The following is a 25,640-nucleotide window of genomic DNA, read 5'->3' as shown; positions in this document are numbered from 1 at the left end:
CGCAAAAGGAGTGATGAAAAGTAAAAATATACATATTTGTTATAAAATATTAGATTGTATTTTTGTCAAAATATTTTTGAAAAACTGAAATATACATATATATTTATATATTTATATGAAAAGAACAGTCAGGGAGGTTTGCTTCAGCACTGCCCCTATATATAGACCTGTGGGTTTTTACAGGTTTGGCTACGGTGTTTTGAAGTGCGTAATCCCGTTCTGGATTATTTTATTTTATTTTGGGTGTTTCAGCATCTGAAATGCGTAATGTCACGTGATCGCAGGTCTCTCAGTCTTCCAAGCGGTGTCCTATGATATCTTTTGAGCTATCCAGCGAAGGGGCTAATGTTATGTCTAACGACGTTACTTTTCCTTCCTTCTTTAAATCAGTTATCTGGATGGTGGTGGTGAAATGACAAGTATTGCTAGCAAACCGAGCAGCGATTAAAAAAAAAGAAAAAGGGAGAGGGGGGATTGCAGACACTCCTTGAAGAGAGGTTGAAAAAATAAAATGTGTCTTGGCAAACTGGGAAACTGAGCTAGATAATGTGGCAGCCGATGTAGGGAGAAAGCTGGATGGCATCTATTAAAGATGCTGTTGGTATAGAATGTCAGGGACCGGCATTGTACTGGGAGATCAGCCATTGTATCCTTTTGTAACTCGGGAGGTTCCTGCGATTATCTGCGGAACATACTGTGAAATCTGTCTGCCAACCGATCCCTGACTTAGCTGCAGGGTGGAATTGTAGCAGGCCAGCCTGAAGAGTGATCCCCGGAGAACTTGTTTCTTTTTTTTGGCGTTGCTTTGGCTGTGGGAAGAAGTGTCGGAAGTGTCAATATTTATCCATACCTCCCTTATTTTGACTGCACAGGCCCGGAGCACGGACAACATTGATACAACGGGAGAGGGTCAAGTCCGCTCGCTGGGGAATGCAAGCAGTAACATCAAGGGGAAGCCAACCAAGAGGTAAAATCGAGAGAGAGAAAGAGAGAGAGAGATGAAAACAGGCCCATGGCTGTGTCGCATTGCAGGACTGCATCCCCCAGGACTGAGAGGCAGCGTACGGTCGCCGACTTTCTGAACTCGCCCCTGCAGCCTCTAAAACAGGCTTCCTCAAACTCGGCCCTCCAGATGTTTTGAGACTACAGTTCCCATCATCCCTGACCACTGGTCCTGCTAGCTAGGGATCATGGGAGTTGTAGGCCAAAAACATCTGGGGGGCCGAGTTTGCCTATGCCTGGTGGAAGACTCTCCTTTGCTAGAAGTTCTTATGCAGAAGCTGTCCCAGTTTCTGATTTTATCCCGGAATATCCCACTTTTCCTTAGTATTTCCCTATTTTCACTGGAGAAATCATGGGAGTTGTAGGCCGAAACATCTGAAGGGCCGAGTTTGATGAAGCCTGCTCTAAAAGGTGTGGCCGTTTGATCTGCAGGCGCCATTTTTTTATTTCTCTGCTGTGAAAAGCTTCGCCTGCTCTTACCCCCATCCTGCAGATATAACATAGGGCAAAGAGACTACGGTCTTGTTTTGAGTGAGTGCCCACCCACAATTTAATTTGAGAGGGGATGTATGGTTGGTTGCTGGCTTCAGCCACCCCTGCTGCAAGTTTCTTCCCCTCTCGAGCCACGTTCAGCATCGCTGCTAGAAAGCAATGCTAGTAGCAGCGATGCTGGACATGGCCTGAGAGGAAGAAGCATGAGGATGCAGGCCGAACGGCTCCAAGGGCAGACCCACAGCGTAGATTTAATGCCCAAAAGAATCCTGGGAACTGTAGTTTGTGAAGGGAACGGCAGGCCCGTGAGAGGGAAATGATAGCTCCCCAAGAGTTGTCGGGAGGAGTCTACATGTACAGTGGTACCTCGGGTTACATATGCTTCAGGTTACAGACTCCGCTAACCCAGAAATAGTGCTTCAGGTTAAGAACTTTGCTTCAGGATGAGAACAGAAATTGTGCTCCGGCGGCATGGGGGCAGCAGGAGGCCCCATTAGCTAAAGTGGTGCTTCAGGTTAAGAACAGTTTCAGGTTAAGTACAGACCTCCAGAACAAATTAAGTACTTAACCCGAGGTACCACTATACAGTGGTGCCTCGCAAGACGAAATTAATTCGTTCCGCAAGTTTTTTCTTCTTGCGAGTTTTTCGTCTTGCGAAGCACGGTTTCCCATAGGAATGCATTGAAAATCAATTAAAGCGTTCCTAGGGAAACCGCTTGCCAGGCTGGCGGTGCGGAGAAGGGCTTTTCTCCGCACCGCAAGCCTTCAGGACAGGTACGGGAACAGAGGGGAAGGCGCGCAGCGCTTTCCCTCTGTTCCTGGGGCTTGCGTGGGAGGAGGGTTTTTCCTCCCCACCGCCAACATTCAGAACAGCATTCTTCAGGAAAGCCATCTGATGCCCGGCGGCGGGAGGAGGCGTTCCCCCCCCCCACGGGCATCGGAGCTTCGTTCTGATGCCCGGCGGCGGGAGGAGACGTTCCCCCCCCCGCCAGGCATCGGAGCTTCGTTCCAATGCCCGGCGGCGGGAGGAGACGTTCCCCCCCCCCGCCGGGCATCGGAGCTTCGTTCCGATGCCCGGCGGCGGGAGGAGGTCCGAGGACAGTGGGGAAGACGCGCTGCGCTTCCCCGCTGTCCCCGGAGATTTCCCTATGGGCTGTCGTCTTGCGAAGCAAGCCCATAGGGAAATTCGTTTTGCGAAGCGCCTCCAAAACGGAAAACCCTTTCGTCTAGCGGGTTTTCCGTCTTCCGAGGCGTTCGTCTTGCGGGGTACCACTGTACTGTAAGTGTGCATGGCGCAGATCTGGGCTGAGAGTGCCTGACGTAAGCAAGCTAAAGGAATTAGGATGACAGGGAAAAGGCCTGCAGAGAGAGGGCTTGAGGCAAGGCAGGGAACAAGTGTAGGATTTGGGGAGAGGAAGATGCACGGGCTTCCATAGGAATCCTCAAACTCGGCCCTCCAGATGTTTTTGGCCTACAACTCCCATGATCCCTAGCTAGCAGGACTAGTGGTCAGGGATGACAGAAATTGTAGTCTCAAAACATCTGAAGGGCCGAGTTTGAGGAAGCCTGGTTTATGGGGTGAGGTGGCGGCAAAGCAAAACACCAAAAGTGGGGAGCAGGCTAGTTTCTGTCATACAAAAATGAGAAGAATTGCGTGTGTACATTTTATCTGAGATTCTACAAATGCTAGGAACTTAGGCTGCGTATGCACGATACTCTTTAAAACACATTAGAAGTGCCTTCTTTCCTGCAAAGGCCCAGAATTCTTTGGGGGCGGGCGGGAATGTGGTTTGAGCGTGCTTTAAAGGTACAGTGTATATGCAGCCTTATGCTTTTTTAAAAAAGCAAGCAAGCTGGGAATCTTAGGATTCTGGTTCATCTAGGGCAGGGTGGGGAGGAAAATCCCTCTCCCCGCCCCCTGCGATGGACACCCATGGGAGGGAGGTTGGGCTCAGAATGTCCCAATGGCTTCATTGCATATGGCAGGAGGGTGCTTTTTAGTATTTTACCTAAGGCTTGGAACTCAATAGTTAGCACACATAGCAACATAACTCATTCCCTTACAAAGACCTACTGTATTTTTCGCTCTATAAGATGCACTTTCCCCTCCTAAAAAGTAAGGGGAAATGTGTGTGCGTCTTAGGGAGCGAATGCAGGCTGCACGGCTATCCCTGAAGCCGTGGAGAGGTGCTGCGCAGAGAGGGAGAGAATATATTAAACTAGGTGCGTCTTGTGGTCAGGTGCGTCTTAGAGAGCCAGTGTGGTGTAGTGGTTCAGAGCGGTGGACTCGTAATCTGGTGAACCGGGTTCGATTTCCCACTCCTCCACATGCAGCTGCTGGGTGACCTTGGGCCAGTCACACTTCTCTGAAGTCTCTCAGCCTCACTCACCTTACAGAGTGTTTGTTGTGAGGGAGGAAAGGAAAGGAGAATGTTAGCCGCTTTGAGACTCCTTAAGGTAGTGATAAAGCGGGATATCAAATCCAAACTCTTCTTATGGAGCGAAAAATACGGTATCTCTCTTTCCCTGCAGACTTTCCATCACACGAGGCCACTTCCCCAAGCTAACCGAATGTGCTCATTTCCACTACGAAGCTCTTGACTTTGGACATATTGAGGTACGTTTGCCACCCTGCTTTCTTCGCAGGGCTTGGGAGAATGAGGAAATGTTACCTTGGGCACCTGAGTCCCTATGGCAGGCTGGGAAGGGAAGTGGCAGGACAGGTGGATATTTCTGCCTCCCCACTGCTGCAGGGGGCACTTAAATTTTCTCTCTCCCCACAGCTGCAGCTTGCACCTGAGCAGAATGAGAATCTCAGCCACTTGGAGGAGGGAGAGGTGCTGTTTGATGTGCAGGTCACCTGCCAGGTAAGGGGCAGGGTGAAGTCAACTGGCAAAACCTGTTGGATTTGTTCGATTTGGTTGGGCTTGCTTCTTATCCTCCTGAGCCGAGTTTTCAGCTGACTATGTAACTAGTAGCTGTTCACCCATCAGTACATTATTTTATACTTCACATATTATTTTATAGTGTAGTTAAATCGGTTAAATTGGAAATAATTTAAAGCTTAAAAAATAGTTCAGTTAAAAAAAATTAACAATTTGACAGTTTAAATTATTTCAAAGCCAATTACTTTTTAAAAGATTCCAAATTGTTTCTAATCTAACCAAGGTTTATACCTGCCCTACACACTTGCAGAGGTAGATATTGTTTTGTGCAGTGGGTTTAAGCATGCTAAACTGGATGGGATTGGCTTGTTAAGTAGGCATAATGCTCGTTCCCAGGGAATTCTGGGAATTGTAGCTCTTTGAGGAGGGGGTGTTAGGGGTTTCTGATAAATTCTTCATTCCCTACTGTACTACGATTACCAGGAATCATTGTTAATTGACTGCTAAATTGGTATAAAACAGGTTTAGGTTTGTAGGGGAGACAGAGTTCTGTGTGTCTTGTTTGATGATACTGAGAGAAAGGCCTAGTTTCCTTTAAACGTTAGATAATCTGGCCACCCATTCTGCAATCTGAAGTTGTGCTGTGCTTCCACTTTAATTATGTGCTGCGTGTTTTGTTTCATTTGAATTATGTAATTGTATGTAATTGTCGTTTCTTAATTGTGAACCACCCTGGGATATATTTGTATGAAGGCTTGTATGAGTTCCGCCAACCTGGAATATTCCCGTTCTGTAGTCCTGCTCAGCCAACCAAATCTGCTGGACCAGGTGAAAGGCCTGGCCAGTCCAGCACCCTGTTCTCACAGATGCCTGTGAGAAGCTCTCAAGCAGGACCTCAGTGCGAACTCACTCTTCCCACCCTCGATTCCCTGCAGCTGGGACTCAGACATAATCCCTCTGATGCTGGAAGGAGAACATAGCCATCGTGCATATTAGCTGTAGACAACGATACGATAATCTTTATTGTCATTGTCCCATACAGAACAACGAAACTGAAAAAAATCTACATCGGACATTCCAAAACCAACAAGCCTGCTATTCCAGCCTGGTTAACCCCCTAAACTGATACCCCATAACTGAATACAATATACTCACAAAGAGACTACCTTACACTGTGTTTAAAACCAAAATCGCATTTGGATAGAAAGTGTTTCTTAGGCGGCTAGTCCTAGTCTTCATAACCCTGTACCTTCTTCCAGAAGGCAGAAGCTGAAAGAGATCATTGCCGGGGTGCGCACTATCCTGCACTTATCTCTGCAGCTTTCTTATGGCACCCAATTATTGTCTTCCTTGCATTTGTCTAATCCTCTTTTACAACCATCCTCGTTTTTGGCCATCATTGCCTCCCATGGGAGCAAATTCCAGCCTTTAACTGCAATCTATGTGAGGAAGGGCTTTTGATGCCTGTCCTGAACCTTCCAACTTTCAGCTTCGAGTCTCTAGTGTTGTGAGAGAGGGAGAAGAACTTTTCTCTATGTACTTTCTCCCTGCCATTCATGCACTTCTCTCATGCCACCTTTTTGTTTGTTTGTTAAGTTTTTATTTATTTATTTATTAAAAACAGTTTATTGAATTGCAGTAACAAAAACCAAACAATATCACAAGAAAAAAAGGAAAAATAACAAATTACACAAAAGGAAAATAAATAAAAAGAACACACCAAAAAAATACATAAAACATAGTCTTCCCTCCACCCATGTTTGACCTCCTTCTCTTCATCTTCTTTTATTCGTATTACTTTGTCTTTGTTCCACTTCCATCTATTTCCTCAATATTTCTAGCCTGTAAACTTTATTCATTGCATATCGAAATATTTATCCCAGAACAATGTTTCTTTATGTACTCCTTTACACAATCTCATTCTTCAATTAATTTTTGATCTGTTTGTCCTCTTATCGCTGCCGTATTGCCTTTTCTCTACGCCCAAAAAATCCGAAACTCTGCAACCTTTCCTCACAAGGGACTTGCTCCAATTCCCTTGACCATTTTGACTGTCCTTCTCCCAAAAGTTTTTCCAACTCTAGAATATCCTTTTTGAGGCTAGGCAACCAGAAGTGTACACAGTACAGTGGTACCTCAGGTTAAGTACTTAATTCGTTCCGGAGGTCCGTTCTTAACCTGAAACTGTTCTTAACCTGAAGCACCACTTTATCTAATGGGGCCTCCTGCTGCCACCACACCACCGCCGTGCAATTTCTGTTCTCATCCTGAAACAAAGTTCTTAACCCGAGGTATTATTTCTAGGTTAGCGGAGTCTGTAACCTGAAGCGTCTGTAACCCAAGGTACCACTGTATTCCAAACGCAGCCATGCCATAGAACTGTATAATGGCGTTATGATAGTGGCAATTTTGTTCTCAGTTCCTTTCCTAATCCCTAGCATGGACTTTGCCTTTTTATTTTTTTTTACAACTGCCACACGATGCATCAGCAGCCTGACGTATGTCTGGGATGTTATCTGTGTGTTTGGATTATGCCCTTGGTTTCTGCTGTGTTCATTGAACTTTTGGTACAGAAACCAGGGCAGTTCCAGGTTTGAAGGGTCCCTCAGCAAACAAAGTTTGGGAGACCCATCCTTGTCCGGCTTACTTGCTGTGGCTGGCACTGCAGGAAGTTGCAGCAATCATCACTGGCAACTGAGTCTGGGAGCCAGCATTTAAATTTCCCACAATGCCTCCTTCCTCCGTGGGTTTACTTGGTGGCAGGGGCAGACAGCAGCAGCAGCAGCCACAGCAATGCTCCATTTAGAGATGGAACAGCTGGGTCTGAGAACCACCATTAAAATTTCCCACACTGCCCCTGATGTAGCAGCGCTGTGAGGCATTGTGGGGAATTTTAAATGAGTGTCTCTAGCCGTCTGGCACTGATAAAAGCACTGGGGATGGGTGGTAATGGTTTATAAAGGCCCAGGACAAGTGTTAATGATGATCCCTTCCTGCCATTGACCAAACAGCTGCTCAAGGGATGCTTTGTGGTAATGCTGGGCTTGGATGGGCCTTGCAAATGCAATTCAAACATTCTCTCTCTCTCTCTCTCTCTCTCTCTCTCTCTCTCTCACACACACACACACACACACACACACACACAAATATTGACCCTGGGTTTGCTCAACAGCTGTCTACCTCCCTCTTGGTTCTGAATTCATAGTAGGTTAAATATATTTATTAAGCCAACTAAAGGTATTGGCCTTATATGGATTTTTGAACGTTTCTCAGGGGCCAACCTTTTGCTTTTTTGTTTCTTGGTTTTTGCCTTTCTCCCTGCAGGGAAAGAGCTGGCAGGTGCACCGCAGTTACGAGGAATTCCGCACCCTGGATGCCCACCTCCACTGCTGCATCTTCGACAGGCGCTTCTCTCAGCTCCCCGAATTGCCGCCCCTCAGCCACATGCGGGCCCACCCTGAGGTGATTGTCTGGGAGACATTTTGAGGGGTGTGTGGGGAGTGTTTTGAGGAGGGTGTGGCTATCTGCGGCTTGGCTTCTGGCATGCACAGACAAGGGTTACACCAAACACAGGAATCTTGCATGTCCCCTTCCCCACACCACATCTGGAAACAAAAGAATTCCAAGTACAGTGGTGCCCCGCAAGACGAATGCCTCGCAAGACGGAAAACTCGCTAGACGAAAGAGTTTTCCGTTTTGGAGGTGCTTCGCAAAACGAATCTCCTATGGGCTTGCTTCGCAAGACGAAAATGTCTTGCGAGTTCCTGTGGGGTTTTTTTCCTTCCCCCCCTTTTCTAAGCCGCTAAGCCGCTTATCAGCTGATCTGATAAGCCGCTAAAAGCCGCTAAAAGCCGCTAATAGCGCTAATCCGCTAATCTGTCAATGGGCTTGCTTCGCAAGACGAAAAAACCGCTAGACGAAGAGAATCACAGAACGGATTCTTTTCGTCTTGCGAGGCACCACTGTACTGATTAGTATATAAGTTGTCCAGGGAATTCGCACTGCCTCTGGAGACTGGACGTCTTTCTCAATCTTAGTCTACCCTGATTTACAGGCCTGGCCCAAGACATTTTGCTGCCTGAGGCGAAGAGCAAGGTGGTCACTCTCCCTGATAGCACAGTTGGTAGAGCATGCGACTCTTAATCTCAGGGTTGTGGGTTTGAGCCCCACGTTGGGCAAAAGATTCCTGCTTGGATCAGATGATCCTTGTGGCCCCTTCCAAGTGGTTAGAGTGTTGCACAGGGCCTGGGAGACCAGGGTTCAAATCCCCACTCAGCCATGAAACTCATTGGGTGACCTTGAACCAGCTACTGCCTCTTGGGCTAACCTTCCCTGCAAGGTTGTTGTGAGGATAAAATTGTGAAGCGCATTCCACCTTGCTATGGAAATACAGTGGAACCTTGGTTCACGAATGGCTTACTTGCCAAACAAATCGGCTCCCGAACGCCACAAACCCTGAAGTAAGTGTTGCGGTTTGTGAAGGTTTTCAGAAGCCGAATGCCCAACTCGGCTTCCGCTTGAGTGCAGGAAGCTCCTACAGCCAATTGGAAGCCTTGGTTTTCAAACGGTTTCGGGAGTCGAAAGGACTCCTGGAACGGATTAAGTTTGAGAACCAAAGTACCACTGTAAATGTAATAACAAATAATGAAATTTAATGCTATCCGATACCGAGGGCTACCAGTCTTTTAATTCCAAGAAACTACCCCCACCATACCTAATAGGTGGGGGACCTGCTGCAAGTTACTGTGTCATAAGCACTCTGCATATGCTTAGAGACAGCATTGCCAAAGACTTCCAGACTTTGGTGCTTCCTAAGTGCCCGTCACCATACCATCTCTTCTCAAGTAGTTGTCGGCTTCCGTTGACACTGAATCAGGGAGCTGATATGCCAGTGACGCCTTATGTTTTCTCTCTCCTTTGCCAGCTGCTGGTGCCCATGCTTTCACAGTACCTGGAGAAGCTGTCAGCCATTGTGGACAGCAACATCAACTGTGGACCAGTCCTCACCTGGATGGAGGTGAGGAACAGTGAGGGTAGCTGTGGTGGTGGATGATGCAGCTATATCATTTGCAAGCTGAAATATGCTTTGTGTATTTCTTTTAATTTCTCATATAGGATCTGATGAAGCACTGTGCAATATAATTGTGTGTGTGTTTTAAGCAGATAAATACAAGTCTTAAACAATATATGTGAAATGCCTGAGACATTTGGAATGTTCTGCAGAAAAGTTAAGTAGGTAATATTACTACACAGAGTAAACCACTGACGCTGCCAGGGTGCTAGAAATGTTAATCTTGCTTTCAAGGGCTCCACAGATACCCATTTCTGCCTGTTGCGGAAATCTAGCAGAAAATGAGATGGAAGCCCATGTGAATGGTGTGACCTGGTTACTGCATGCTGGGATTAGGGATGTAAGGAGGTAACGATTTTCATCCAGTCCTGGGTCCGTCACAATCAGTGCTGTTTCTGTTCCGCTACAGTTGGACTTCCGCTAAAACCTACGCTATTCATCTTGCTATCCGCTGCGGCTGAAACGTGCGTAATTAAATAAAGCAATTGATTTCAGCGGAAGGGAAATGACAAAAGCATTTCAGCAAACAGTATAGCGATTTACATAACATTTGCAGACTAGAAGTACAACAGTACATTACTGAATGCTGCTTGCATTTGCTCGTGTGATTTCTGTTCCTGACCTCTGAGGAACATGCAAAGTGTGGGAATTTTTGCTCTTATTTCAGTTTCTGATGGAATTCTCTAACACCTGTATCTCCAGATGACACCCACAGAACATTCCAAGGCTTTGTCCACTTCACTTGTATTCTTCCCCTCCCCTTTATTTCAGATTGATAACCATGGCAACCGACTGCTGGTCAATGAGGAAGCTTCTATCAATGTTCCTGCCATTGCAGCTGCCCATGTGGTAAAACGCTACACGGCGCAGGCATCTGATGAGCTCTCCTTTGAGGTGAGCCCTACTTTGTAGTGCATGTTACTTCTGGGTGGCTTTTATCTTGTGGGTAGACCTGCAATGCAATACCTTTTCAATCTCTCTTCCCAGCTAGGGTGCTGCTTGGGAGCACAGAGAGTTGCTCTCTCCCCCAGGGAAGCTTTATTAAAACTGATATTTTTTTTTTTTGGGGGGGGGGGTAAAACCATGACAGCTTCCAGGTATACAACAGTCACAGACAAACTAGCATGGGTTGTGTTCAGCTGACTCAGAATAGACTCACTGAAATCAATGGGATTACGTTCATCATCTCCATTAATTTCAGTGGGCCTACCCTGACTAACGTTGGCTTCCATGCCATGAATTTAAAACCAGAAAGAAAAAATAATCAACAAAACAGCTGTCTTTTTATTTCCTAAAAATATTTACACCCCCCCCCCACTGTGGTTTCCAAATCTTTGAAGAACTCTTTTTACATTGACTTGTCTGCCAAGGAACACTCCGTATCTGCGGTGGAGTCTCTTGCACACCGCAAAGGATTCTGGGGCAAAACCTTGGGCGCCATCTTGTTTCCTCTACCTTGTTAGGGCCTCACTGTCATCTTGTGTGAACCAAGTGCACCTCAGTGCATGCCTAGGACCCATCTGTGTCAGCACATTCCAAGGAATGTCCTGTTGTGGTGGGGGATAACTTTTTCTCACCAATCTTCTGAGGAACTTCAGGGATTCCCTGGGGACAAACATCAGCTGCTGTTTGTCAGCATAGATCAATTCTGCATGTTTTCTCTTTGTTTCACAAATGGGATTCAGTGGGACTTTCTTCTGGGTAGACATGTATAAAAGATTGATAAAATGTGATAATCTATATGAGGTACTTCAGAAAAAGCACAATTTAAAATGTAACTACTAAAGGTTGTGTCCGGTGTGAGTCCTACTCAGCTCATTGAAATTAATGGACATGGTGAACTTAGGTCCATTAATTCCAGTGAGTCTATTCTAAGTGGAACTTAGTTGGAGGCAACCCTACATATATTAATCACCTTCATATGAAGTACACACCTTTGCAACCCAGACTCTGGCAGACTGAAACAGGCTCTGCCAGAGTAGACCTACCAAAATCATTGAGTCTACTCTGAGGTACTTAAATCTAGTAGATTCAGTGGATCTGCTTTTAAGCACGGTTAACATTGGAGATTGCCCACCATGGTCCATGCACTAACATAGGATTGTTGTTGTTTTGTTAATTTGTTTGGCACAGGTTGGAGACATCATCTCTGTGATTGATATGCCCCCCAAGGAGGACAGGAGCTGGTGGCGGGGAAAGCATGGATTCCAGGTTGGGATTCAGGAAGGAAGACACATTGCATTAGGAGAGATATGTTGAAGCATAGGATCAGCACTATGTCTTAGATGGCCACATTGTATTAAAGAGAAATTTGGATGGGTGGGTGGGAGTGAATGAAAGTGTGTGTGTGTGACTGGACAGGGGTATGAGTGTGTGCCTGTGTGTGGTGGCTTAGGCCCCACCCATTTTTTTCTTGGCTTGCACCCCGACTGGGGTGGAGATGTCCCCCACCTTGATTTAAACAAGTGAGCTGAAATAGTGGCAGGCTTTCAGAGAATTGGACTCCAGCTCCCATCAGCCCTAGCCAGCATGGCCAGCGATCGGGGATGATGGGAGCTGTAGTCCAGCAACATCTGGTGTATCATAGTGCCACTCTCCTGTCTTTCTGAAGAGACGTCATTTGGGTATATGTAGGCTGCAATGTATCAGCTGACGAGCTTTTTCTGGCACCGGTTCACTGTTAATTTTCTGCTCAGCTCCATTTTATCAGCACACCCATTTTTTTAAAAAAAACACTTACATTTTAGTTTGCTCCAAAATGCCCTTTCATGAATTTTCTTAAAATATCTGCACAATTCTGCTTTTTTTTAAAAAAAATAATAATCAGATATTCCTTTCCAAACAAATACAAATGCCTTTTCGGTCAGTATCGTTTTAGCACCCTGTTAATTCGGCAGAGAGGCCTCTTGCAATTTGGCTTGAGAGAAACGTGACTCTCAGTAGCTTGCTTCAGTCAGCCCCACTCCCTCCATCACAATTCCAGGCACCTGGTGTGGCAAGTGCATGAATTTAGCCATCGTCACCTGTCTTGACAGTTTTATGCCTATACTGGTTAAGCCATAACCAGTATAGATGAATTGATTGCATCAGAATTTTTGTTAATGGCCTGTTTGCCGCATTCACTTGTGGTGGGCATAAATAACTGAGGTAGGGTTTAACAAGTTCCTAAGCCAGGGGAGGGACGCGGGTGGTGCTGTGGGTAAAACCTCAGCACCTAGGGCTTGCCGATCTTATGGTTGGTGGTTCGAATCCCCGCGGCGGGGTGAGCTCCCATCTTTCGGTCCCAGCTCCTGCCCACCTAGCAGTTCGAAAGCACCCCTAAAGTGCAAGTAGATAAATAGGTACCGCTTTCTAGCGGGAAGGTAAACAGCGTTTCCGTGTGCTGCGCTGGTGCCGGCTCGCCAGAGCAGCTTCGTCACGCTGGCCACGTGACCCGGAAGTGTCTCCGGACAGCGCTGGCCCCCGGCCTCTTAAGTGAGATGGGCGCACAACCCTAGAGTCGGACACGACTGGCCTGTACAGGCAGGGGTACCTTTACCTTTAAGCCAGGGGAAGGCCTGGTTGTTTTTCTTAAGGAGGCATATTTTGCTTTGTCAGTACGTTGAACTCTTCCTTGCCTGCCTCTTTTCCAGGTGGGGTTCTTCCCCAGCGAGTGTGTGGAGCTGTTCTCAGAGCGCCCCAGCCCAGGACTCAAAACAGGTGAGCACATCCTCCTTGACTTGCTGTGTTCTACCACATATGCTGATTCTCCTAGATTCCGCTTACTGCAGAATCATAATGACCCCTATTTCCAGCAAATACATTTTCAGTCACTTCAGATATTTATTGGTATTACTGGAAACAACCCTGGAACACTTGCGTCTTTCTGTGTGCGGGAGGGTAACGCTGTGCTCTTTCAGATGCCTAGCTCTTTCACGACACCTAAAATTAGCCGCCTGAGGCGACTGCCTCACTGTGCCTAATGTTAGGACCGGCTCTGCACAAATGTTCCAGAAGCTGTGCGCGTGCTCTGATTCTCCAGTCTAGCTCTCCTTTTTATTGTACCAGAACTAAGGGGGCTGTATAATTTTTCCTGTCACGGTAATGCTGTGACATGTTAGGCTTAGCAAAAGCAACTGGCCCAGGGCCACATAGGCAGCTGCATGGCCTAGGGATTTGAACCTGGGTCTCCACAATCTAAGACCAACATCCATCACACTGACTATCCAAATCAATCAAACTATGCAAGTGCAAAAATGGGCATAAATTATGCAAAACAAATGCAAATTTGTTTAATTTGCATAATGTATGTAGGTTGCAGTCGTAAGTTGTTTGGAACACTTGGCTGACAAGAGCTGGGCAGTGTGTGTCTATAGCAGCCTTTATTAATTTGGTGCCCTAAAGATGTTTTGGACTACAACTCCCATCATCCTCAGCCAACTGATCACCCCATATGTTGATTCACTTTTTTTTTTTTGCATGTTATCTTTTAATATGCACAATTTGGTAAACAGTTTTACTTTGTATATACATTTTTGCAAGCAATTTCCCCTTAACACAGTGGTTCTCAAAGGGTGTGGCAAATGTGGCAGGAAGATTTGAGGTCCATCAAAGAAACATTGAAACATTTCAGTTTAGTATAGTATAGTATCATTTTTTTATTTTTAGAATATGGATAGATACCTTTTCAAAATGAGAGCAAGAACATCAAGTGGTAAAAGAGAACAATCCTAGTTGTGATCTATTTGTTTTCCAATGTATTTCCTATCAATAAAAAAATTGGTGTGCTGCAAGCAAAGTTTTAGGTGTGGCCTAGAGAAAAAGAGTTTGAGAACCTTTAGCAGAATGCCGTTTGTATACTGTTTTCACAAATGTATGCACTTCTGGACATTGTTTGGTTGGAGAACCACATCACAAAATTTGGAGAAGTGTGGATTTCGACGGAGGTTTCGGTTCGTGTTTGGGGAGCGTGAATTTAATGCAGACCAAACAAATTTATCCCCCATTCCTAGTCTGGTGTTAACTGTTTGTGTCCTTCTGCTTCTTCTTATTTCTTATTTCCATTCATGGATGGTTTACTATCCAAAGATCTCAAAGCAGTTTATAGTAGATAAAATTACATAAATAATAAATGATGTCAAATGATTTACATAAAAATAAAGCATACACATAAATAATATCAATACACATAAAGTCAGAGAATACTACGAGGCAGTATAATGTAAACTTTTGACCAATATAACACATATTATTCATAAACACTCACCCAATTTCACCTGCCATCTATTTCACACAGCCACTGCAACCATTGACTTCCTCAACCATGATCTCTATCAACCATCATTTCTCAGCAGTTAGACTCCCCTCACCTTCATTTCCTGTGTTAGCTTTCCCCATTAGGATGTGAGTTGGGTTACTGTGTGAAGCTTTCAAAAATAAGAGGCAATTCATTTTATTTTATACCGAGTTTTTTGGTGGGCATAGAAATCTATCAGGGCAGCTCTCAAAAGTAGGCCGCAGCCGAGAAATGGCACAGCAGACGATGGCGAGTAGCCCTGGCGAAGACATTGACTCACAAGTTAAGAGTGCTAAAGGGATGGGAAATGCCCCAGGCGACGAAATGACAAGGACTGGAAGTGGGGGAGAGGGATGGTTTATGGCAGCCATTTTGTGTGTCCAAAAAAATTACTTCATCTTCCCCTCATGCCCTTGTGCTGTTCTGATTTGATGTGTTTGCTTCAGGCATTGTGGTGGTTTGAAAAGAGATGGCATTTATGTAAGATTGTCACCAGCCCTAGAAAATAACTCTGTTTGAATGAGGTGAAGTGTGGGACAGCAACTTATGCCAGTAGCTTTGAGCTACCGAATTCTTAATCTTTCCTGGCCTTTCATGCTCTGTGTGTCTTCCTGTGCAGATGCAGAAGGGATGAGCTGTGGCATCCCCGGGCCCCCAGGCCTCCTCTCTCCAACCTCAGGTGAGACACGGCCCAATGTGGCCTGCTCAGCACCCCCTAAGCTAGCCTTCTTGCCCCTGGTGTCCTTCTGCCAATGTCCAGTGTCCAGTCTGTTAAATTCTGGATGTGGAATCAGAAGAAGGCACCATCTTGTCCTTCACCTCAGGCAGCTGAACATCTTGGACCAACCCAGACTTAAGTATAAAGGAAAGGCAAAGGGACCCCTGACCATTAGATCCAGTCGTGGCCAACTCTGGGGTTGCAGCGCTCATCTCGCTTTACTAGCCGAGGGAGCCGGCGTACAGCTTCTGGGTCATGTGGCCCCCATGACTAAGCCGCTTCTGGCGAACCAGAGCAGCGCATGGAAACGCTGTTTACCTTCCCGCCGGAGCGGTACCTATTTATCTACTTGCACTTTGACATGCTTTCGAACTGCTAGGTGGGCAGGAGCTGGGACCAAACAACGGGAGCTCACCCCGTCGCGGGGATTCGAACCACCGATCTTCTGATCGGCAAGTCCTAGGTTCTGTGGTTTAACCCACAGTGCCACCCGCATCCCTTAGACTTAAGCATACATTACATTAAATTCATTCTTGAATCTGCACGCATGAATGTGTTTTAAATAGCAACTTTAGGAGACCCCAGTCTGGGCTGAGATCATGGCATAAGTGGCTGTATGCTTCAGCTTTCCCCCCCTGTGTTCTGTGTTCTTGACGAAAGTCCTCGCCAAGATTGCCCTCTCTCCTGGAAGAAAAAGTATTGTGGCAAATGGGGGGTGGTGGTGGTGGTGGCTGTGGTTCTCTAGATGGTGTTTTGCCGCAGCTCCCAGCATCCCTGACTATTGGCCATGCTGGCTGGGGGCTGATGGGAGCCCATAGTCCAACAGCACCCGGTGGGCTCTCTGGCGGTGTATTGGCTGAAATACCACCTTCCTGCAGCAAGCAGCAGCTCGGGGAGGGTGATTTTCTTTGGGATTATCACACGTTTGCCATCCCTGCATGGAAGTAGCATCTTTGGTGTCTTCTTGGGCATTATGATGCAGCCCGCATGCAGTGGCTGTCCTGCAGTGGCTTGGAGAAGGGCCTCAACCCTCCCTCTTTCATTCTCTTCCAGTGTCCAAGAAGCATGGCAAGCTCATTGGGTTCCTTCGCACCTTTATGAAGTCCAGGCCTAGCAAGCAGCGCCTGAAGCAGCGTGGGATCCTCCGGGAGAGGGTGTTTGGCTGCGATTTGGGCGAACACCTCAAGAACTCAGGCAATGATGGTAATTTTGCCCACAGATCCTTCCTGTTACCGGTAGTGCGGCCTCATCTGCTACTAGGAAAACAACACACAGTCCATTTTATCTCAGCAATACCAACCCTGTCATGTTGGTTAGGCTAAGAGAGAGTGAATGGTCCAAGATCACCCAGTGAGCTTCATGGCTAAGTGGTCTGCGAGGCCTTAGTCCAACACTCTAACTGCCACACCACACTTGGCTCTCCTCTGCAGCGTTGGAAGGGGTGGAAGTGGCCTGTATGGCTGAGGGTTCTCCTCAAACTGCGTCAGGACTCCTGGTTTGATTTCTGTCCCTAGTATGTCCACCAACTGAAGAGCATTCAGGCAGGAGAGAATATATGAATTGCCATTTACCCTTCCAGGTGCCCACATGTGTGGGCTGAACAGAGCTAAGAGGAGAGGAAATGGCATCACACAGAGCCCTCTCTAGCTATTGTATTTCTATGGTCTGAGTATCTGCCCAGCCATACAGCTCTTTGGACTTTGCCCCTTCTCATGCTAAGTAGCAAAAATATGCATCTGTTAGGTTTGGCTGCTAACTCATTCTTCACTAGAGATGCGCTCAGATAAATCATGTTGCCAACATTAAAGATTTTTTTTTGCAGCTTTGTGGCTTACCACTTTCATTTCCCTGGTCCTTTATGAGTGCTTGTGGCCAGAGATCAACTTCTATGAGAAAAAAATAAAATAAACCAATTTAACATGTTGACCCACGGGGACAACTAGCCATCTCACTGGCCCTACCTTATGCGATTGTTTTAAAGATGATTGTTATATTATATTGTTATTAGATATGCTCTTTGTTATGCCAGTCCCCCAGGTACTACGGTCCTGCTCTGATTTCATCGAGAAGCATGGCATTGTGGATGGCATCTACCGTCTCTCTGGAGTCTCCTCCAACATCCAACGGTTGCGGTGAGCCCTGGTCAGGAGGAGCAGGGGTTGTGGGCCGGGTCCTCATTTAGCACAGAAAGTCCTAGAGGCAAAGGTGGGGTTTAACAACCAAATTAGACGGGATATGATGGCCACATCTATCTTACTCCCAAATGAAGGAGGGTCTATCCTGTACATGAAAAGGAGCATATGGTGGAGGAGGAGGAGGAGGAAGGAAGTGAACCCTTGTGGCACAGGAGCCGAGACTGGTAGTTCGGGCAAAGTTCCGCCCCAAACAGGAAGTGGTTCACCACATGGGACAGCTGCATACAAGAGGGACAGGGAAATACTTTTCAGCCTGGTGTCTGTAGCGCCTCATAGGCAACTTTCCATGGACTTTAGGTCAGTGGTGGGCAGGGCCAGTTGCGAAAGTGGGCGGAGCAAACCTTTGCAGATTAGGCTGCATTCCAGCCATGCAAAAGTCTGCTTCCTATGCACACACACCTTTCTCCATCCAGGAAAGCAATTGTTACCACAGCTCAAGGATACATTCCAACCATAAAGAGACCCAGAGGCCCTGATTCTCTCATCGCTGGCATTTAGGCAAGGGTTCTCAGTTCTAGCCTTGCTCAGCCTTGCCACAGTGACCCATCAATTTATGACGTTTACTCCTAGCGCTTTATGTGCTGCTTGTAATATTTCATTCATATATATATGTGTGTGTGTGTAATTACCATTCTCAGAATTTGACGTTTTCCATATGATTTCTTTTTGAGGTTCCTGGTTGTTTTATTCACGCATTCTGTACAGAGATACTTATTTAATCCCACTACTTAATATATGGAATTCTTATTGATCAGTAGCAGCAGTAGTAGCATCGTTAGGTGTTTCGAATGCGGGATTTTAATTGTCTTGCATTGATTCCTTTCTGTTGGGATTTCTGAACGGCTGGAAGATTTCGGTTGAAATAGAAATTAAATAAATCAGTGCCACGATCTGGGTTTTGGAACTGGGAGAAAAGTTTAAAGCAACAGAGAGCATTGTGATAAGGCAAGGAACAAAGGTTTCAGTCCTCTCCCCTACCCGCTTCTTTTCATGTATAGAATAGAGTCACCCCTTTGGGCAGACATGCAGAAAGCTGCCTCGTCACATCATGTTTGGCCCTAAGTAGGCCAAGCGAAAGGTTGCCTGGCTGTGGGTCACTGTGCAATTTGTACTGCTTTGTGTAATTTCTCTCTTCCCGCGGCTTCCTATCTCCTCCAGGCACGAGTTTGACAGTGAGCGAGTGCCCGAGCTCTCCAGGGACGTCTACTTACAAGACATCCACTCTGTCAGCTCTCTTTGCAAGCTGTACTTCCGGGAGTTGCCAAACCCGCTGCTCACCTACCAACTCTACAGCAAGTTTGCTGTGAGTCTTGCAGACCGCCGGGAGAAGTCTCCCACCCACTCAGCTTTCGGTCACTGCTGCCGCCTCTACCATTCCTCAGCTACCCCTTTAAGAAATCATAGAGTTGGAGTGGTTTATGTAGACCGTCTAATCTAACCCCTGCTCAATGCTGGAAATCCAGAGAGCTAGAAATTCAGAACTAGAGTGTCCACACCAGACGGCTGCACAGCCACTGTTCTGAATATATTTGAGATAGCTACCACCCATTCTCATTACAAGGTAGCAGAATGAAATCCAAGGTGGGTGCAGGCAGGCTTTGGACCACATCTGAAATGACCTTGCCTCTCATATGCATCCGCCACACCACAGTTGGGAGGGGAGTCCAGAGCAGGACTCTGAGCTGCCTGTGTACATCATTCTGTTTATAAGTTGCTTTGAGCGATGTAGTCCTCATGGCAATGCATGAACATACAGTGGTACCTCGGGTTACAGACGCTTCAGGTTACAGACACTTCAGGTTACACACTCCGCTAACCCAGAAATAGTACCTCGGGTTAAGAACTTTGCTTCAGGATAAGAACAGAAATCGTGGGGTGGCGGCGCGGCGGCAGCGGGAGGCCCCATTAGCTAAAGTGGTGCTTCAGGTGAAGAACAGTTTCAGGTTAAGAACAGACCTCTGGAATGAATTAAGTACTTAACCAGAGGTACCACTGTACAGCGGAACCTCAGTTTTCGAATGCAATCTGTTCCAGAAGACGGTTCGACTTCTGAAATGTTTGAAAACTGAAGCCTGCATTTCCAGAAGCATTTACGTCCGGAAAACTCAATAGGGAAGCTGCGTGGCGCATTCAGCTTCCGAAAAGTGTTCAAAAACGGAAGCATTTACTTCCGGGTTTTCAGCGTTCAAAAGCCAAAACCTTCGACTTCTGAGACACTCGAAAACTGAGGTTCCACTGTACTAGAAACAGTAAAGTGAGCACAACCTGTGCCAATGACCCCTCCCCTTTCCCCTGCCAGATCCATCACCTGCCCTGTGTGCCAGGTGAGTTTCTGTGGGCGTCCCAGTGTCTCAGAAACGCCAGCTGTTGTGTGCTCAAACTGTCAAGTAAGAGTTGGCCGTGCCGACTCTGTGTGCGTGTTCCCAGGGCTAAACAATAAAAATTGGAGTCGCGGAACAAAAGAAGAAGAAGAGGGGGTGGAGCAGTGGAGTACAATTACATCGCCCGCCAACGTTGCTGCCTACACAATAATATGTGCAGCAATTTCTCCTGACTTCCTTATTCTTTTGAGTCACCTGCTCTTCGTGCTGGGCTGTTTCAGGCTTGGTTAAGCCTGCCTCCCCCTTCCTCTCCCCCCTTCCTTTTAAATTCCTTTTGGCTTGTATTTGTGATACTTTGAGGGGCAACATCCAGGCATGGCTAACAATAAAAATGAGCTGGGGTCTTCAGAGGCATGACTACACCTTCTCAGTCAATTGAAAGCTGGAGCAGAAGGGATTGGTGGCGTCGCTAAGCCCACCCCAGGGATGTTTCAGCCCCCTTTCCTGAATTCTCAGCTTTCATTTTAATACAGTGGTACCCCGCAAGACGAATGCCTCGCAAGACGGAAAACCCGCAAGACGAAAGGGTTGTCTGTTTCGGAGGCACTTCGCAAGACGAATTTCCCTATGGGCTTGCTTCGCAAGACGAAAGCCCATAGGGAAATCTCCGGGGACCTGTTTTAAATTGCTGGCGGTCGGGAGCAAAGACTTTCGCCCACAGCCGGCCTTCAGAAGAGGTCCTGGACCTCTTCTGAAGGCCGGTGGGGGGCAAAAGTCTTTGCTCCCCCCTGCCTGCCTTCCCGGGACAGCGGAGACTTCTCCGCTGCCCCGGGCGATCTTAAAATGCTGGCGGGCGGGAGCGAAGAGTTCGCTGCCGACCCCCAGCATTTTAAAATCTCCCCGGGACAGCAGAGAAGCAGCCCCCTGCGACCCTCTCCCGGCTGGAGAGGTGACGCGCGCCTATGGCAGGAGCCTCCATAGGCGCGGGTCACCTCTCCAGCTGGGAGAGGGCGCGCGGGGCTAAAGCAGCCCCCTGCGACCCTCCCCCGGTTGGAGAGGTGACGCGCGCCTATGGCAGGAGCCTCCATAGGCGCGCGTCACCTCTCCAGCTGGGAGAGCGCGCGCGGGGCTAAAGCAGCCCCCTGCGACCCTCTCCTGGCTGGAGACGTGACGCGCGCCTATGGCAGGAGCCTGCCAGCATTTTAAAATCTCCCCGGGACAGCAGAGACTTCGCTCCCGCCCGCCAGCATTTTAAAATCGCCCCGGGACAGCAGGGGCTTTTAAAATGCTGGCGGTAGGCAGCAAAGCCCTCCTGTCCCCGGAGCTTGCGGGGCGGGAGGTGGGAAGAAGGGCTTTTCTTCCCACCACCAGCCTTCAGAACAGCCTTCTGAAGGCTGGGGGTGGGAAGAAAAGCCCTTGTTCCCTCCCCCAGCCTTCAGAAGAGGTCGGGGGACAGACTGTCCCCGGACCTGGTCTGAAGGCGGTTTCCCTAGGAACGCATTAATTGATTTTCAATGCATTCCTATGGGAAACCGTGCTTTGCAAGACGAAAAACTCGCAAGAAGAAAAAACTTGCGGAACAAATTAATTTTGTCTTGCGAGGCACCACTGTAACAACAAGCAAGGCTCTTCCCCTGTTACTTGGGGAAAATATAAGGAAAAACATGCATGCAGTAATTTGCTCAGTTGCCCGCTAAGAAGTAAAGTTGTTCCCACCATCCAGTCTTCTGGCCAAAGAGTGCAGAAGCACCTGAATCATGGACAACTGCTAGGTCCTTCTTTTTAAAGGTTGTTTCTGTAGATCTCAAAGCAATTTACAGCAGATAAACATATATAAATATACACACACACTGAGAGAATATGTGCAATAAAAACGTTGCAAAATTGTTACCATTAAAATAGGCTAACTACATAAACAGTATCCATGTTCATAATAACAATGAAATGAGAATGGAAGGTTTTGTTCCCCGCGCTCCAAAATCTGCTTTGTAATTTATTTATTTTTCCTTATCACCTTGCTTTGTTTTGCTCCTGTTCATGGCCTTTCAACAGCCTCCACACTTTCTCCTCCCTCTCCAAAAAAGATTGTTCTGTTTACTCTTCAAATACCCAAGGGCTGTCACATTGAAGAGGGCAAAGATTTCTTCTGTGTTGCCCCGGAGGGCAGGTCTTAACCGCACATGCTTAAGTCATAGCTGACAACGTTTCCCTTTTTTAAAGGGAAATTCCCTTATTCCGAATAGGATTCCTTGCGAGAAAAGGGAAAAGTTGACAGCTATGGCTTAAGTGGCAGGAGGGTCGATTTTGGTCAAATGCTAGAGGAAACATTTTGATCTGGGTTGGGAAAGCTTTTCAACTTGCTGGACCAGGGTCCGTATCAGGGCCGCCCACCTGTCAATCACCTGTCGCCATAACAGTGTTAGTTGTAAGACAAGTATAAGCATTCCAAATGGAAGAGAAAATTAGGAATTTAGTAAAGGAGGTGGCTTCCTCAAAACAAAAGACCTTAATTCTCAAAGGCCAGAGTAAAGAGGTGCATTTTAAAGGTTGTAAATTCCCCTGTGATCCCGCGTGATCTTTGGATGGAGGACAGCATGCAAATTTAATAAACAATGATGTTCAGAAGATGGCAGAGGCTGTGCAATGAAGCTGCCAGATGCGCCTCTTTGGGGAGGGAGTTCCACAATTCAGGGCTTGCCGCAGAAAATGCTCTCTTCTAGACCACCATTCCCCACATTTCCCAAGGTGGTGGAACCACCCAGAGGGTCCCCTCTGCTGATCTTAACACTCGAGAGGGTCAGTAGGGATAGAGGTGGTCTTTCAGAGATTTGGGGCTTTTGTCATTTAGGGTTTCAAACACTAATGTGCACACCTTGAATCGGGCCTGGAAGCAAACTCTCCCAGTCCTTCTCCACAGGGCTGTGCACTGGATCCGGTTGGACCCCAAACCGATATAGGTCAGCCCTGGATGGGATCAGGGCTGGTCCAAATCACCAGCTTAGGGGGAGTGGTGCACAGCCCTAGTGTTCCACAAGAGGCCTGGCTAGCACGCTGACTCCTTCCCTCTGCTTTCCCCCTGCCCTGTCGTCGCAGGAGGCCGTGTCTGTTTCTGGGAACGAGGATCGCTTGGTGCGAGTGCACGACGTCATTCAGCAGCTGCCCCCACCGCACTATAGGTAGGCACTGCTTGAGGCGTGAACACGGTGCCCGAGGTGGCTCTCCCAGCGAGGGGAGGGAGGGTGAATGCAAGAGCCCTTGCAAGGGGGGGGGGCGGAATGGTGTTGAGGGCGGGGTTTGCGAGGGGGCCGGCGGTCCGTCGAAGCGGACTGTCTAGCTGTAGCAGCTTCTGCTCTGTCCCAACAGGACCCTGGAATTCCTGCTGCGGCACCTGGCCCGCATGGCTATGCACAGTCAAAACACCAGCATGCATATCCGCAACTTAGCCATCGTTTGGGCACCCAACCTGCTGCGGTGAGACGCCCAGATCAATGGCCCTGCACCGGCACCCCCCACCCCAACCTGCCCCGTGCCTTCCCTGTGTTGCTACGATGCTCCTCTGACTTGCACCTTCTCCAGCTCTTGCCTGCAGCGCTCTTTCAATCCTCTCTCCATTGTTCCCACAGCATTTCCCCTGTACTAACACCAGCCCTTACCCATAACTCTCTGGGGCATGAAGTCGACCCTTCCTGCACTCAGCCCTGAGGGATAAGAATCTACAGCTCTTAAGCACCTCTTGACTTCCCCCATTTCGTCCCCAGCATATTCTGGCACTCTGTCTCAGGCCTCAGACTGTGTGAGATTGGTGGTGTGTGTGTGTGTGTGTGTGAATCTTAGAATTAAAGAGCTGGAAGGGACCTGGGGAGCCCTCTAGTCTCCCTCCCTGCAGTGCAGGAATCTTTTGCCCAATGTGGGGATCGAACCCACAGCCTTGAGAGGAAGAGTCTCATGTTCTACCTACGGAGCTATGACTCAGGGCTAAGGGGTGTGTGTGTAAGAAGGAGGTATGTTTTGGCCTTGCCCACCACCTGACTGGGCTCCCCAACCCTTTCCCCCCAGTGAATGTGATTGTCAGGTTCCCCACCCCTAACTTCAAGGGATTGTTGTGGGGCCCTACCCAGGCATTCCTGTTTAGGGCCTCTAGCTCAAAGATGGCTAGCGGGCAGGCTGCATCAGTCCCCCCATGACTCTCCTCCCTTGCAAAAACAATGAAATGTTGTCATCCTTTTCACTGTTCCTGTGGGTCCCTGCTGTGATGCCATCATGCCCAAAGGGCTTTTTTTGATGGTGCCTCAAGGCCTACCTACTTCCCACCATACTTGGGTACGATGGCACCCTGTGCAAGGCCAACATTTTGGCGCCCTCCCCCCCAGCCCCAGTCCTCACGCTGTCTTCCCAAAGGCAGGTAAGGAGGCCCCTGGCCTTGGGAAGGAGACGTGAGGGCTCTGGCAGGGTCCTAGAGCTTTCCACGTCTTTCCGAAAGCTGGGAAAGAGCTAAGTAGGCTTTGGGAAGGAGATGGAGGAGATGTCAGAGCCTCATGCCTCCTTCCCAAAGCCCAGCGCCTTACTTAGCGGGCTTTGAGACAGCACCCTCCTCGGCTCAGCACTTAGTGAGTGTGCACTGTTAATCCATCCCTGCACCCCCTCTGGCCTTCAGCGAGTTGACCAATGCAGGCCTCGGCCTGGAAATGATTAACCATCCTTGCTTGAGAGCTTCATCCAATACTCCACCTGAGCTTTTACTAGCATTTATTCTACCTTCCCCTCTAGCTCCTGATCTTGACACCTCCCCATCACTTACCCATGGTTCCCTGGGGTTCCCCACCAACACCAGCCTCCTCCTCCTCATGGGGCCCTTTCCACATTCCACATGCGCTTCTCTCATGCTGCTTTGTGGGTCTGGCCCTTCTCTGTCATGTTACTGAGGGACTGTGCCCTCTGGGTTTTCAGCGATTATATTCTGGGTCGGTGAGCACGTGCTTGTCCCCTCCCCAGGCCCATCTTACAGGAAAACGCGGCTCTCTAGTAATCCCTCCTCCTCACTGCTTTTTACGGCAGGTCGATGGCTCTGGAGGTTGTCGCACAGTGCGGTGCCGATGCCTTCCAGGAAGTCCGAGTCCAGTCCCTCGTGGTCGAATTCCTCCTCAACAACGTTCAGGTGCTCTTCAGCGACACTTTCACCTCCGTCGGCAAGGACAGCGCAGGTAGCTCACGCCAAAGGGGACTTTTTCTGAGGCTGCTATGAAATCTGAGGCTGCTATGAAATCTCTGCCTCATTGTCACAGAATTGCTTGCTTGCTCCAGAATTCTTGAAGGAAACCAGGACAGTTCAGGTTGCTTGAATTTGTACGGTCGATGGAGCCCTATTCACCTCGCCACTGTTCTCCAATGTACTCCCAGGCAAGGAGCTGTCACCGGTTTTCCTTGATGAAGAGGTCCCGTTCGCACCAGACATTTAAAGCACTTTCATACCACTTTAAACAGTCATGGCTTCCCCCAAAGAATCCTGGGAGCTATAGTTCATTAGGGCTTAGGAGACCCCTTGCAGAACCACAATTTCCAGAGCTTCCCAGGAAGAGGGATTGATGGTTAAACAACCCTGGGAATTCAATCCCTAGGGCTGGGAGAGACTCCTGCCTAGAACGTTGAAGAGTGGCTGCCAGTCTGTGTAGACAAAACTGAGC

The 25,640-nt window shown here is 47.9% G+C and overlaps 1 protein-coding gene across 2 annotated transcripts in view; it reads left to right on the top strand.

The window, feature by feature from the left end:
- The window catches only part of ARHGAP33 (Rho GTPase activating protein 33), a 52,092-nt gene that overhangs the window by 13,224 nt on the left and 13,228 nt on the right, over positions 1-25,640 (top strand). Inside the window, exons 2-16 of one of the 2 annotated variants that reach the window (XM_082231476.1) lie at positions 873-967; positions 4,027-4,111; positions 4,278-4,361; positions 7,704-7,841; positions 9,304-9,396; positions 10,222-10,344; positions 11,584-11,661; positions 13,083-13,149; positions 15,345-15,404; positions 16,497-16,646; positions 17,473-17,575; positions 18,797-18,941; positions 23,053-23,135; positions 23,323-23,430; positions 25,015-25,160. In XM_082231476.1, coding sequence (XP_082087602.1) covers positions 873-967; positions 4,027-4,111; positions 4,278-4,361; positions 7,704-7,841; positions 9,304-9,396; positions 10,222-10,344; positions 11,584-11,661; positions 13,083-13,149; positions 15,345-15,404; positions 16,497-16,646; positions 17,473-17,575; positions 18,797-18,941; positions 23,053-23,135; positions 23,323-23,430; positions 25,015-25,160 — 1,558 coding nt within the window. The remainder of the gene's footprint in view (positions 1-872; positions 968-4,026; positions 4,112-4,277; positions 4,362-7,703; positions 7,842-9,303; positions 9,397-10,221; positions 10,345-11,583; positions 11,662-13,082; positions 13,150-15,344; positions 15,405-16,496; positions 16,647-17,472; positions 17,576-18,796; positions 18,942-23,052; positions 23,136-23,322; positions 23,431-25,014; positions 25,161-25,640) is intronic. The other variant, XM_082231477.1, reaches the window with a different exon arrangement.

The sequence above is a fragment of the Podarcis vaucheri genome (genome assembly GCF_965113315.1).
Source record: "Podarcis vaucheri genome assembly, chromosome: 7".
NCBI classification, from domain to species: Eukaryota; Metazoa; Chordata; class Lepidosauria; order Squamata; family Lacertidae; genus Podarcis; species Podarcis vaucheri.
Note: the sequence above shows the minus strand (reverse complement) of the source record. Positions and strands in the feature narration are given on the sequence as shown.